Genomic DNA, 15,346 nt, shown 5'->3' on the forward strand with positions numbered 1-15,346 from the left:
AATAAATAAATAATAATAATAATAATAAAAACCCTTTAGTGAAATATTGAATTAAACAATATTACCACTTAAAACTTAGTAACCACTGTTCAAAATTATTTGAAAGAAGTAAATTAGGTACTTTGGTATTATACAGCTTATCTCTGCTGAAATTTATTATCACTTTACAAAGTATAAGAAACGACACTCTTTGCCCCCTTATGTCTTTAAATTGGAATATCTAAATACTGAAAACAATATTTGTTCAGCATATGTCCAAATCTGTTCTCCTTTTTTAATGATGTATTTTATTTTTCTACATGTCCTAATGGGGGGGAAAAAATCATGGGTACCAATATACCGGAAATTTGAAATTAAAAAGACTAACCAAAGTTGTTGATAAGTTGTTCAGGGAAATATAATTTCCCTGAAAAACTTGGATTTCCTTTAGAAGCTGCTGTCACGTGATTTTGTAAGTTGAGTGAGCATAGAAAAGGGTCTTAAAATAATTTCCCTGGATAATTGAGAACACCGTTGCCTTTACTAAATCTTCTCTCCAAAGCATCAATCTGAAGTTGTTTCCCAAGACCATCTTCCTCCCACCCTCAGCTCCCGCCCACCGCTACGTAGAAACCCACAAGTGACGAGCCAATGAGAGCCACTTCGCTAATGTATGTTGAGGGGGCTGAATAACCGAAAGACAAATGGTCAAAGGGGAGAGAGTAGAGGACCACTTTGCGACCCACAAGGATTGTTGTTTTCCCCGTGCACTGTTTGTTGGCACTTCCGTGCGCACACGGACTGCTTAAGGACCCGGTGCAGTCCACGTAAGGACACTCGGGACTTCGCTTGGCTTGTTGGTGGAGATCCGCAAGGGAACGCAACGGGGAATCGCTGAGCCCCGAAACACTGCCATGGAGTGAGACGCTGCAGAAACTCTTATGGACAACTTTTCTTTTGCTGTGTATTTTACTTTAAGTAACTGTTTCAGTTTCCATCCCAATCATGTACGGATAACAGATAGTTCGCTCAAGAATCCGGCTCAAGTGGATCAGCACTGACGGGTTTATGGAGCCCGGATTACGCATTGCCAGCCTGTTGAACGCCTACACACGGGCCTATGACACACCATCTGCCTCGGAATAATAACATTATATAATAAAATTCTCCAACGAACACAATATCCATGGAAGTAGTGTAGAAGTTTCACATATGACACGGCTGTGAGTTTTATCGTTTCTTTTTCTTTGCAGCCATAACAATGGCAAACTGGTACAATGGTGCACTGGTACAGAGCGTCTGCAGAACTGTTTGGCCTCTTGGCTGCTTGATTTTGTTTTTTGGCTACTTATCCTTGGCTTCGCCGTCCCATGGTCGGCGACTGATATGCTGGCAAGCCATCATGAACTGCCAAAGCGAGGCTGAATGCAACTACGCGTACGAACACTACATTCGCGCTTGTCAACCAGTGTTGAGTGGGGAGAAGAAGAAGTGTCCCAGCCACTGCATCGCCTCGCTCATCCAGCTCAATCTGACTAAAAGCGGGCCGGCTCTGGAGGACTGCAGCTGCGGCCGCGATTCGATGTGCACAAATACCAAACGGGCCATAGAGCCCTGCTTGCCAAGGACTACCAGCACCGGTTGCACGGAAGCCCGGCACCAGTGCGAGAGAGACCCTCAGTGCAGCTCGGCAATGCACGAGTATTTGAAACACTGCGGGAAACTTTTCAGCGGGGCAGTGTGCACAAACGCATGCCTAAATGTGATCGCGAACATGCGTAAAATACCGAAGGGTCAGCAGCTGGAAACGTGTGTATGTGATGGCACAGAAAGGGCCATCTGTGAGTTTGTCAAGAACAGCATGAAGGCGTTATGCTTCGAAAGGCCCGATAGATATGAGGCTAGTGGGTCCTACGAAGATGACGAAGACGGGTATACGGATTATACAGAAGAACCAGAGAGCGGAGCCTCTCTCCCAGCTGCCCAGTATGTTTTGACCCTGCTGCCACCCGTTTTAGCTCTTTTACCCCTCTTTTAATCCCCGTTTCACAAACTGCCCCGTCTATTGTCCGGATAAAAGGCAATCTAAACTTTTGTCACTCCTTGACCTGCTTCTATAGTGAAAGTATAGAGCCTCAAAGATTAAAGGGGAGTGCTTTTGGCGCAAGTAAACCTTCTTTGAAACGAGTTTAAGACTCTGAAGGATATCAAATCGGGATATTTCTATGCAAATGAGGCCAGAAAGATATCTAAACTGTTTCTCTTATCAAACCACACCACTTATGACTCTGCAGTTGTGTTTTGTTTGTGTGATAAGCTAAATAGAAATGCCCACTTTCTTTGTCACAGACTGATAGTAAAGTTGTCACAAAAGAGAAAGAGTTGGCTTGTTTTGGTAACAGTATAATGGTATCAGTATAATCAATATATGCTTTGCACTGCCAATCTTTTTGTGTGCGTGTGTGTGAACATATTTTAGGACAGGCCATTGCCCCTTGGCATCAGGCTGATTCATTTGATTTACACATATTTAATGTTGGAATCCAGTGTAAATAGATTAGGTGTTAAAGTAAAGCTGTAGCCTAATTTATTACATACCACCTAGTTACATCCAAATCACCATCATGTGAATAAACACAGAGAATTCCAGCTTTAAAGGGAAGTTTTTTTGGTTTTTCTTTGACTGAATATAGTGTACATTGTATATATTTGTATAGCCTATATAGATTTTTCCCCCCCCCAGAGAATCTTATATGTTTTAGGCTATGAGATGATTTATTCACTGTTTATAGCCCAGAGAAAGAAATGTCTAAATCCACTGTATGACTGCCTTAATGATATACCTTTATAGAAGGCATAAAGGAAACTTGAAGATATCATTCTTGACTGTGAGTGTTAATTTTGCAACATTACTTCCTATACGGTATTGTGCCTTAACTCAGATAAAAGTGACATGGAGTCTGATGACCATTATCACACAATTCTTTGATCAGTATCAGATTGAACAGTAACAAAATCCACTATGAAAAGAGAAAAGTATCAGTTCTTTTTTTAAAAAACAATCCCCAGATGACACCCCTCCACCTTTAAGTTACATCAGTTTGGAGTGACTTGCTTTATACCTACTTTTCTGTAATAAGTAAATAAAATTTTTATTTTGCACAGTGGTATTTTTATTTCTATAAATCCTTTTCACCTTTGCATAATAATAAAGGTTGAAAGGGCACATTTTGATTAGACATTGATCTATAGCTACATACGTTGCTATTAAGAAGCTGTATTCAGTTTATTTAGTATAATAATAAAATGTTAAGTGATTTGGTAAAAAACTCAGGGCTGTGGTTGAGCTGATTCCATTTTTGTTTTAAGATTTTTGTCTCATAACAGTGATCAAACCTTTAATAGTTTCATTTTAAAGCCAAATGCAACTGTGAAACAAACCTACATTTCCCAAATTCAGTTTGTGAGATGACGGTAAACTCAACTAAATGCAGGCCAGCTTCTTCTGCTGACTGATAGTCTAATGACCTGCTATGTCTTGATATAGCTGCCTGTTGTCAAAAGCAACTGTCGCCATAAATCACCAAAACACCCTCTCCCTCCAACAACACCCGAGGGCACTAAACTCAGGTGTCAGAATTTACTGGCTGTTAAAATCACAGTCTATATTCTTTTTTTCTACTAAGGACACTTTACAAACAGTCATATGATTTTTTTTTTTAGATTAGCGTTATATTCAAGCCCAAGCATTGCTTAAAACTAACACGTTACCATATCAGAAACATTGACTATTACGCTGTTGTTATTTTTTTTATTTAAAGTCATGTCATTGTGACATTACTGGCATATTTAAGTCATGTAGCGAAAGCGTATTGACTATTCATTAATTAGCTTCAGTTCCACAAAATTAACAGAAATTATACTTATTGACCTTTTAATTTGAATATCACATGTGTGGGGGTATGCACTGTAAGCTCAATTATCATTAGTAGTAGTACTATTTGCAGAAATATTTTTTGCAAGAGATATTGCAAATCTGCCACGCCTCTCCGGTCAGCTTTGGGTAACTTTGAATCAATGATTTGCTGCAAAATGTTTTATTAGAGGGGGGACAAGGGTACTCTAGCTGAATGGATGGAGGAGAAGTCGAGTGGCATCTTTGTCATGGAAATGTTAAGCACATAATAGTTGGGTAGCACAATGGGGAGGCACTTCATTCTTTCAGGCTGGCTTGACACCTCTGGAGAGCCGAACGACGGGGAAGCATGTGGGAACGATCTGCTGCCGCTTGGGTCTCAAACCTCCACTGTAAGAAGAACAGCAGAAGAAGAAAACACATGACAAGCCTAGTGAGGGGTGTTTTATCTTGAATATGCATGTAATGTGCCCTGTGTATTTTTGAAGGTGTTTTTTAAATTTTATTGTTTACCTGCTTTGTTTACTTTGATACCTAAGCTTTAAGTAAATTACAAGAATACAGCATTAATGCAAGAAAAGATTACTTGCAATCTTTTAGATATTGCAGAAGAAAAGTGAAATTAGGCAGAAAAAATATGCTGTCTATATATTTGCTGCTTGCAAAGAGTTCCCCAGATCCCGTAGCGCCTAAACGAAATACCTTGTCAGTTTCTTGCAGTGCCGGTAATGTGATCCACCGTGCATGAAGCTTTCCAGGCAGGAGAATAGCTCTGTAGCCCAGCCTGTCCTCCCCTCCCCTCCTCCTCCTTGTCTTTCTTTTGCCTCTCGCATTTGTTCAGGCAGTTTCAGCACTTAGAAAAGGCGCAGCATGCGTTGATTAGGCTATAATAATGTGCAGTGTGTGTGAATGGATGAATGAAGTGCAAAAAATCTCACGAAACTTGCCTGCTTGTCAGAAAATGGAAGTGATGTACGACAAGGGCTTGAATATATTTCATAGTGTTTAGCTCACAAGCCAAAGTTTATTTATTTTTTCTGTGGTTTTAAAGGATTATTGTAGTTAAACTAAATAAATTAACCAGCCACAAAAAGTGCCTCAGAAATGGAGAGTTATCACAGCTGATTCTGTCGTTAAACACTCCTCTCTTGCTCTCTGTCGTCCTCAGCATACATAGAGCAGTGTGTGTGTGTTGGGTGTGGGGTGGTGGTGGTTTTGGGTTTAATTTACAAACTGTGGCTGTTTGTGTTCCAGCTCTTTGAGAATGTGTAAGGTATCTCTGCCATCAACTTTGCTTCAGTGAGCTCAGTTCACTTCCAAGCTCTGTTTCTTTGGCCTCTTGAACAAAACGGCCCACACTACACCCCATGCAGATCACTTCGCCCCTTCACCTCATGCTTATCATAGCACAATGTTTACAAGGAGCAAGTCTCTCAACCACTGATGCTGGAGATTTGATGTTTGGCTGCCTTTAATAGAACTGATAATAATTCTTACTATATATATATATATATATATATATATATATATATATATATATATATATATATATATATATATATATATATATATAATATATTACTGTTATGTTGTTTTTCTTCCTATTTTTTTTCCACATTGAATTAAAAGAAGTCTTTATAACTCTTAGGGATATATATATACATGACTTTAAGTCAACTTTTCCTAGGAGTGTTTTCAGTTGATTCTTGGTTGTGTTTTTTCATGGAGAGATAAATGGAAAACCTGCATGCAGCCTGTTTAGTTTCACCTTTAATAACCCTAAATCAAAAACACAATGTGTCAATGTGTTTTTTTTTTTTTTTGTTTTTTTTTTAACAATTCTTTCGGTCTTTCTAAAAAGGTTTGGAAGGGCTAAAGTGTATCCTTCCTTCTTTTTTTTTCTTTTTTTCCCAACACTGACTGTATTCCAACAAATTGCCGGTAGTTAAAATCCATAAAAGTGCCGGTACCTGTAAAAGTCCTAGTGCCTGATTTTAACATCAATTAAAAACAATTGCTTAATGCCTTTTAAAACCTTGAAGCGGGGTCTTCCCTCTGGATGTTCCCTCACCATTTTTCTCAGAGGCATTTGGTTTGGCCTTGGCTCCATACAGGTTTGTGCAAAAAGTGATGTAAAAACGACTGGACAGTTGGAATGGCTGAGACAGAGGAGGAGGCACTGAGATGGAAAGTTCATTTGAAAGGATTTGGAAATAATCCCTTGAAGTTACCAAAGGGTATCTGATGGAGTGGACTCCACCTTGACTTCTCTCTGTGCTGCAGCCAAAGCTTAGGCATTTGCTAAAAAGATGGTTTAAAATAGGTGTTAGTTGTTCCCTTTTCATCCTTACTTGGAATTTGTTTTTGTGTTGTAAGTTATTTCAGCTCTCCTGGTTATGCTCTCCTCTTTGCCTTTGGTTGGGGATTCTCTGAATTGAAGTTCTTTTCGGGAAACGCCAGTCACATAGCATAGCAAAGATCATTGATTTTGCATCTCTCTCATTAGCTGTGTTGCTGATGCCAGGAGACTTTCAGGAAACCCTTGTTATTTTTCTCTGTTCTATTTCAGCTGCCACTTTGATTTCATCATGCAAGACCTCTGCTGAGTTCACAACCCTTTGAAATGAGAAAAAGGCCTGTAATCCAGTTACTCAAGCTGCCGCGCAGCTCCTTGGGTCCTGAGAGAAAACCTGCAGCACTAATCCCACTGTCACCAAGAGAACGCCTTGCTACCTGACTGTTTGTGGCAGCCATTTGATATATTCACTGTTTAATATGTTGCTGTTGAGGGTCTCTAAAAGAAGGTCACAAAGTGTTTCACACTGGTTTTGTTAGTTGTACTGCAGTAGGTATAAGGCCGGTGTAGTGTTGGAAAAAATCTAAAAGATGATGCAAAAGAAAAAAAACACCCTTAGTGGTTTAGCTGCAAAAGAAAAGAAAGCCACTGGATGGTTTCAGTGTGTTTTTAAGGCTTGAAGTGCTTTGAACACAACTTACATCCACTGAGTATGCAATGAATAAAAAAATCCCAATACCTATATATTCAACAGGACTGATAAGATTTTGGAGGCATCCTACAATGTCTTGGAATCAACATTTGATTACAATGAAACAATGAAATGTTCATGGTTTTTGTAGAGGAAGTGAGTCACTGTCAAAGTAAAGTCATAAAGTAGCATAGAGTGAGTATACCAATGTTGTTACTTTGTAAAAAAAAAAAAAAACCTGCTTTGGATATGGTATTACTACTAAGTTTAAACATAACGTGAGTAAACATTAGTGTTTGGACACTGACAAAACGAAATAAAATATTCGAAAAGTAGTCTCTTGCCACACGTATAGTCAGAAAGTCCTCACAAGAAATCAGCAGCTGTCATTTCAACATTTATTTGCAAATGAAAAAGCTCTAAAAGTAATATCAAGTATCTCAGAAGAAAAGCCCATCCATGGTTATAGGACGTATGCAATCGAGAACCCTTGGGAAGATAAAAATTTAAGTCAGTGCTGGACTGTCCAAACCTGTAGTTCCCTGAATAGCCACTTGAGGCTGGCTTCAAATCTCCCAAATATTTGGGGGTTCGCCACTTTGGGTGACAAGTTGGTGCTGACACAAGTGGCCGAAGCTGATAGGTGCACCTCAGCTAACTCAAATCAATGAACTTCACCACTTTACTGAGCTTGTGGCCTATTGGAGGAATAATCTTAGACTTAACATGATTGGTTGTCTGTGCAGTGCATCTGTATACTTTGTGGATGTGCCTTAGTAATCTAGGTCAGCGGTCTCCAACCTTTTTTGCGCCACGAACCGGCCTTTAAGGTGTCGCGGATTAATCCAACAAAATAAAACTAGTACGGGTACCGAAAAAAAGAAGATTTATTCATAACACACGTGAAAAGACCCAGGAAAACCGAGTAAACGATAAAAACGATAACAAAATAACGCTGAAAACCAATAAAAACCCTGAAAACCATACATATCACACCTGAGCCTCAACTCTCGCGGACCGGTACCAAACGACTCACGGACCGGTACCGGTCCGAGGCCCGGGGGTTGGGGACCGCTGATCTAGGTTACCCCCATTATCTATAACTTAGCCCTTCTCACATCCAAATATGGTTCCTTTGAGTTATCAAATACACAAGCTACTGGTATCCATGAAGATAAAGCTGGGTCTTCAAAATCAGAGTGCAGTGGGTGATGTCAAGATGGTTACATCCACCTTTTATATGCTGTGTATTGGAACACATTCAAGTGCATTGTAGCCAAGCCTTATAGAGTTGTTAATAAAACTAAATCTGATTTTCTTTTCTGCCTATCTGGAAAGGCTTCTGTGTCTAACTGTGTCTGGAAAGCAGCTTCAAGCAATGTTGATTTATTCTTTATTTTGGGCATTCTTTTGTTATCTGAACAGTTCTGGAAACAAATGATCATCAGCTGTCCTCAAATATACTGTGATTTGTGGAGTTAATTACTCAGTAATAGCCCTCTAGTTGACACATTTAACAGTTTACTACTATCTGTTTGTATGGCTCCAGTGGCCCTTCAGCTTTCTTCAGCTAGCGGGTCCAGCTGCTCTGCAGGCTAGGGGGACGTTCCTTGCTTGTTCACACATCACTGGAGGAGCTGAAGTGTTTGCCTTTCACTTTAACCACAACACAAACAACTTGACCCACAAATAAACATAACACAAGACAGAGGCCACAAGTGCAGCAGGACACAGTCCAAGAAGCACTGAGACAACGAGTCAGCGCTGGCTCTGTTTGCCTGCTTGTCTTTTTGTTTACACACGTGTAGGTGGGGTGTGTATGCAGATAATTTCATTAGCAACCAACAGTGTGTCTCTTAGTGGAAGTATGCTGGAGGAAATCATAATCTTCAGTTTCCTAGTTAAATAGAGAGGTTTTTCATATTTTTTTCCTTGCATGATTATCCATTCCTCCAAACACACCCTCAAGCTATGCACTTTTTAGGGGCCTCCACAATTTACGGAAGAAGCGGAGACAGGGAGAGGAAAGGGGGGATGGGCGGGGACTAGAGTGGAAAATACAAAACTTGCTGACACGGGGCATAACTTAATTTCCACGGTAGGGGGACAGCTGTGCAGTGTAATCTGCCATGGCAGCCCATTCAGACTTCAATGGCAGGCTTGACCCGCCAAGGAAAACTCAAACTGCAGCTAGCCCCTTCAGAATGAAGAAGGTGGTGACCGGGCCACCATTTATGGGCTTGTCTTAAAGAAACATACCCTTCTCACTTGTTATTGATAACACCCCATATACTCTCACGACACGCACGCACGCGCGCGCGCGCAAACACACATACATAAGTTGGTGGGATTCTTATCTCTAGCAACATCTTAGAAGGCATGACATGTGAAGATTTAGGAATGCAACAGTGTCTGAAGTTGTTTTCCTGCAGAGAAATTGCTGCTTCCTATGTATCCACACTTGTAGTAGAAGTGTATTCATTTTTTTCCTTATTGCCACAAGCTTTTTGTGCATGGTGTTGTGGGTATGTCTGAATGAGGCTGTGAGGAATTTTAGTGTAAAAAATTATGTGAAGTTTGTCTGACAGACATTTAAGAGACTGATGAAACCATCACTGAAAAGGTCTTTTGACACAGTTCCCTTTCAAAGTCCCATCTACATAGTCCTATCCAATCTAGTGGATGTCTGAAGGAGAGTGGAGTTCTGACTGGAGCTTTACTTTTTTTCTAAAAGAAGTAGTGCTATATTAAATCTTATGTTCTACCAGGATGTTAGGGGACTCTGGCCACCAAAGTGTTTTTCGCCAGCTGAAAACACGAAGAAAATGTCCTGCTGAGAGCACTTTAGTGCTTTGGAGCCACACATGTTTTTCAGCTGAGACATGTTTGCTGCTGTGATGCTGAGTATCAGCGAAGGTAATGTAATGTCAGAGGCTGACTGACAAGAAAATAACAAGTGTGGGGAGCTTAGCACGGGCAAGAATCTTATCACATTAACAAAGCTTCCATTGCAATCCACTCTTTGCTTGAAAGATATAGGCCAAGCAATTAATCAGGACATTTTAATAATACAATAAGTATCAGTTACACCCGTAAGACACCCATCAGTGACAGTAGACTTTGGAAGTATTTTTTTTAATGCAATTAAAATAGACAGATATGGACTTTATTTAAGAAAATTTACTATATCAGACATAATCAATTTTAGTGAGAAACACCATCATCTTGACTGTGAAGCAGTTGTTTTCAGTGATTTGACTTCAGTGAGACAGTTTGTGTGACCATAGTTGTTCAAACCCACAGTGATGTGCCAAAAAACTGATTTTTATACCAATTTTTATGGATTCAAAGCCAATATATGGTCCTACTCTGGAAAATGATGCCTCTGCTAACAAAACACAAATATACATCACAGAATATATAAACAGGAAATCTGCTTTCACACTGAAATGAATAATGAGGTTGTTGCTTGGGAGTTGTGAGGAGTTAATAGTTTGGCAGTGGAAGTCAATAGGGGCTGGGGTCTCACTCCATTAAGCTGACCCCCAGGGCCACGTATTCATCCCTCACACATTCATTTCCTCTTTTATACTCCCCCTCTTTTCACAGAGGGGTGAAGGCGGCGGTGTGAGCGCATGCAGAACAACCCCGGTACAGACTGTAGGTCATAAATATATTGTTCAGAGTGAGTTGATGTGGTTTTGTTAACTAGAACACAAACAGGAGGCTTCAGAGTAATTAATGCAAAACCAGGCATAGGACAGAGGGAGCCATGAAAGGTAGTGATAGTATATAAGCTTGAAAATGTTTTTCTTTTATATAACATACAATATCTCAGAAGTATCACGATGCATTTTAGCTTCTTGATATGTTTATTTTGTCTGCATACAAACAATTCTCAGTGAAAATAAATTCTTATTTATCCAACAGATTAGTGAAATGATCCATATAAGCTCAGTGTGTCACTGAAAACACAGGGTTTGATCTCTTTTCTTCCTGTTGTGCTTCCTGCAGAGGCATTTGTAAACATCTTCAAGTGAAATCCCAAGAGCAAACACACCCAAAAGCCTTCAGCAGGCTGCACTTCACCCCAGCTCAAAGAGGTTCAGAGCAGAGGACGTCTCTGTTTGAAGTCCAACAAGTGGGAGCAAAAGAAGTGCCGTGTATAACTTGGAACAGGAAGCAATTATTTGATTTAAAGGGAAATGTACAAAGTAAACAAACGAGGATTTTTTTTTTTGTTTTTTGTTTTGTTCTTAAACTTCTTATTAACGTCCACACCACTATCATCTCATTTTTTAAAAAAAATGAGTCATACGGCACTGATATCTCTTCCCGTAGTTCAAACTCAAATTGTGTCCTGAAGGTATAAAAAGAGAGAAAAGACGATGAGTCTGCAATAAACTGGGTTCACATGAGTTAAACACATAATGATGTGCAAATGCTGTAAACACAATGGTCTGCTTTACCAAACCAACTGAGGGCACGACTGGTCATTCAGGGTCATTAATAGAGCACTCTTTGTTCTTCAGTTCATGATGTAACAGGAAGGTTTTCAGATGTGTCTTCATTGTTTTGGCGTTCATTTGAGTTGTTCTCCATGTGTTTAGGGTAGTGCACTCGTGAAGCTTGTTAACCTGCTTCAACATAATAGAAGCACTCACAACAAAGCAACGCTAAAGCATGAAGGGTTACAGACAAGATAATCCTCACATGCAGCAAGGCAGTCCAAGCATTGGAAATATGCAGAAACATATGGTGAATGCATAAATGCATAAACGGTTATGAACTTTGAAAGTAAACTGGTCGTGCAGGTAAAAGTAACATAACAAAAAGCTAGAACTGTTCTACCACGGTTCTTTTCTTGGCTCATTTTAAGGCTTTTTCTCATCACATGGAAATCCAGATTAGCAGCTCCCTAGTGAAGACAGAAAGCTGACTGAGTCTTTTCCTGAGCTGCTCATATGTCATGTTAAGGACACAGCAGAAACGGCAGGAGGAGGCGGGGCATCCAATGGAGAGTAAAGCAAGAAACAAAGACGTGTGTGCACGTGTGCACGTGTGCACGCGTGCATTTGTGTGTGTGGGTATGTGTGTGCATGCTTTGGGGGAGGGTATTGCTGGGAAAGCCAGATTGAGAGGGAAAGTGAAAAGGCATGGAAGTGTGAGTTTTTGTTAGTGAGACAGAAGCATTACATAAAACAAGAAAGGCTCTTGTTTTGTGTGAAACCACAATTAGTTTTCACATTTCACATGAATTGTGAATTGTTACTTCTAGGATGATTTTGTTATTCGTGAGGAAGCTGTTTCCCTTTTTTCCACATTTTTTTTTTTTAAACACTGTGGTAACCTGAGCTGCATCTGCGTGTTCATTCAGTATGGAATATAAGCGCATTTCTCAAAATGTGAAACGATGTTAAACTAACTATATCTTCTAAGACAAAGTACTACACCTGAAAATTGTCCCAATTTAACAGGTAAAATAAGTCTTTGATTACGTGGCCTTCCCGTAATGCCAAAAATCATGAAACCGCTAACTACTGGGGTTTTTTCAAATGTGTTTTTTTATGTGTAATGAGATGATAATGTTATTTCAGGACTGAGGCCCCTGGTGTGGATTAAACAAACAGCAGGAAACAGTTCAGAGCTGGCGGCACTCAAGGTAGACACTCCGTTAAACCTCCGAGAGGGCAAAATCCACTGTAGCCCTCCAACCCTCTACTTAAAAAACACATTACCTGAACACACATGTCACACGATTAAAACAAAAATAAAAGTAGCTTGTGGCTCCACTCTAGCAGGAGAAAAATGTTCATTTTAAAGCTGCTTTTGAAATTAAATGTATAACATGCTTTCATATTTGTCCATAAATATATTGCTAAATCTTGTAGGGTTGTGAAAAAAACAGATTCCCAGACACTAATTGAGACTAAGAAATGTTCTCAGATTTAATGTTCATTTGCAAAAACAATTTTGCACAGCACCAGCCACGTGCTCCTGCAAAAACTCAAAATCTTACCAAGTATATTTGTCTTATTTCTAGTCAAAATATCTCGTTACGCTTAAAATAAGACAAAATCAGCTACAAAGCAACATTCCATGATATATGAACTTGTTTCAAGATAGGGAATCTTGAAACTAGAGAAAAACTAGATCATTTTCACTTGTTTCATTGGCAGATTTTTTCACTTAATACGAGACATTTTACCTTGAAATAAGTAAAAAAAAATCTGCCAATGAAACAAGTGAAAATGATCTAGTTTTTCTCTAGTTTCAAGATTTTGAGGTAAGATTTTGAGTTTTTGCAGTGCTCTCATTAACAGCTAAGGTAGCTGCTATTACAACACTGAACAAACTTTAGGAGGATTTCAGACATAATTAATTGTGAAAACCTGGGAGTGAGAAAGAGTTGGATTTTAGTATATGTAAATAATGGATTTTGACTTGCAACAAAAGTCTCTGCGAAGGTCTCCCATGGCAACTCCTCAGTATTATTATCATCATAGTTTATGATGTGATCCGTGTATGATACGCCCAGGATCGTGTTGTTTGTGCAGTTTTGTAGTCTTGCACTAATTTGTCTTTTGTCAAAGACAAATTAAGATTTCTGACAGAGAGTAAGTATTTAAACTGGTTCACAGGATACAATTTCTAAGTTGGAACTAGATGTTCACTATCGTACTTGGTGTTTGTCATCGGTTCGGTTTTCCCTTTCCTTATTTTCATCCCAAACTTTACAGATGTTTGAGGTCGAGTCTGACATCAGTTCCCACTCTTGTTCAATTTTGGCCATTCTAGCAACATCATCAGGAGACCACAAGTTGGTGATTTGCCCTCCCCTTACTAATAGGGCTGTGTGATCTTCCAGGGTTTCTGCCATTATCCTTTCCAGGAAGATGTTGAACAATGTAGATGAGAGCATACAGTCTTGTCGAACACCAGCTGACTTCATGGTGGGTCTACAGTAACAAATAATTTACATTCTATACTGTAAAGCACAGTGCTGGCAGAGTCGGTGGTCTATCTTTTCAATAACAAAACTACGCAGCCGGCCCAGGGCCGTAACAATAACATTAAACATACAGCGTGGAATCCTCCATCGAGCTCTAGAAGCATGTTTATGGCCACCACAGGCTTATTGTAGGGTTTCCTCTTGTTAATGTGAATGCTCACAGCACTGAGGAGTCCAACACTTTGTTAACATCTGGTAATTTGTTCCAAGGAAACAAATGTCTTTCAAACTATAGAAACTTTGACTGAAATGATGATGGTAATCCCAGTGCCCAGGGTCCAGCCTTCCAATGCACTTCCTCTGCAGCAGCTTCCCCTGATGCATTTGATTATGGTCCAGCAAGCACTCAGCTTTATTTATTTTGCATTTGCTTTTTACTGACAGTGACTGTGGCTTTTTTTTTTTTTAATTTAAAAAATCATCCATCTGCTTTACATGAGAATTGACTGCACAGTTTATCAGAATCAGATGTGCTTATGTGCTTTCTCTTTCTTCTTCAGGCCTGCATAAATCCATACTCAACTCTGTATATTACATCTGATTGAAGTATATCAGTATAGTCTTTATCATGTTGATTGTACAGTGCTTTGTGACTACATGTCTGAGAAAAGTGCTCCATAAATAGAATCTCATTTCTTTACTTACAATGTGATCAAAATATGACAGAATTACATAATGGCAGCATTTTTAGGAGTCAGTGTCAATATGATGTGCTATGAGAAAACATGATGCAGTATCTGCATGACAGTGGAAAAAAATATCCCCGTCTAACTCCAGGCAAGAATGCTAGTCATTTCTCAAAATGTCATAATATTTCCAGAAAATATATGGAAATAGGAAAGCAATATAGACATATACGCTTCTATAAGACAATCAGATAACCCAGTACATTATCAAGCGACTGTCAGCTGAATTAAGTCAGTGGCATCTATCTTAGGCACTCATGTTTTTGAGAATGCCCAAGTTGTTTGAAACAGGTGATAAGACGTCCCCGAAACGCTCCAGAGAAGCACAAATATTTCTTCCCTCTCTCTCTCAAGTAGGAATAGATATTGTTTCCCTTCAATTCCACAGTGCAGCTTCAAATACCAGCCACATTTGTCTATTGTTCTGAAAGCCCGTGGACTCCTCTACTAAAAACAACTATTACAACACTTGTGTCAAGCTTGTGGTCGGGTTCAAAAATTAATTTAGCTGGCGTGGTCCGACGTGGCAACACAGTAGAGAATTATAGACTTCTGTTTGACTTTGAGCCACATAAGTATTTACTGAGACAGTCAAACAACCCCCTCCCCCAAACTGGATTTGTAGAGAGAAGGATATAAATATTTAGATTAGTGTCTGACCCACGGCTGCACCTCAGGCAGAAGTCTGAGAGATTGCATCATTTATGCTGTAAAGCTATTTTTTCACAGTTTGACTTGAACAATCAGGATAAAGTTAAGGCAGTGT

The 15,346-nt window shown here is 39.5% G+C and overlaps 1 protein-coding gene across 1 annotated transcript; it reads left to right on the plus strand.

Moving 5' to 3' along the window:
* The first annotated feature begins 637 nt into the window (after positions 1 to 637).
* Positions 638 to 3,141, plus strand: gas1a (growth arrest-specific 1a). The gene has a single exon (XM_040050933.1). The coding sequence runs from the start codon at positions 1,241 to 1,243 to the stop codon at positions 2,015 to 2,017; it is 777 nt and encodes a 258-aa protein (XP_039906867.1). The 5' UTR covers positions 638 to 1,240; the 3' UTR covers positions 2,018 to 3,141.
* Positions 3,142 to 15,346: the final 12,205 nt, after the last annotated feature.

The sequence above is a fragment of the Simochromis diagramma genome, unplaced genomic scaffold (genome assembly GCF_900408965.1).
Source record: "Simochromis diagramma unplaced genomic scaffold, fSimDia1.1 OVJJ01000131.1, whole genome shotgun sequence".
NCBI lineage: Eukaryota > Metazoa > Chordata > Actinopteri > Cichliformes > Cichlidae > Simochromis > Simochromis diagramma.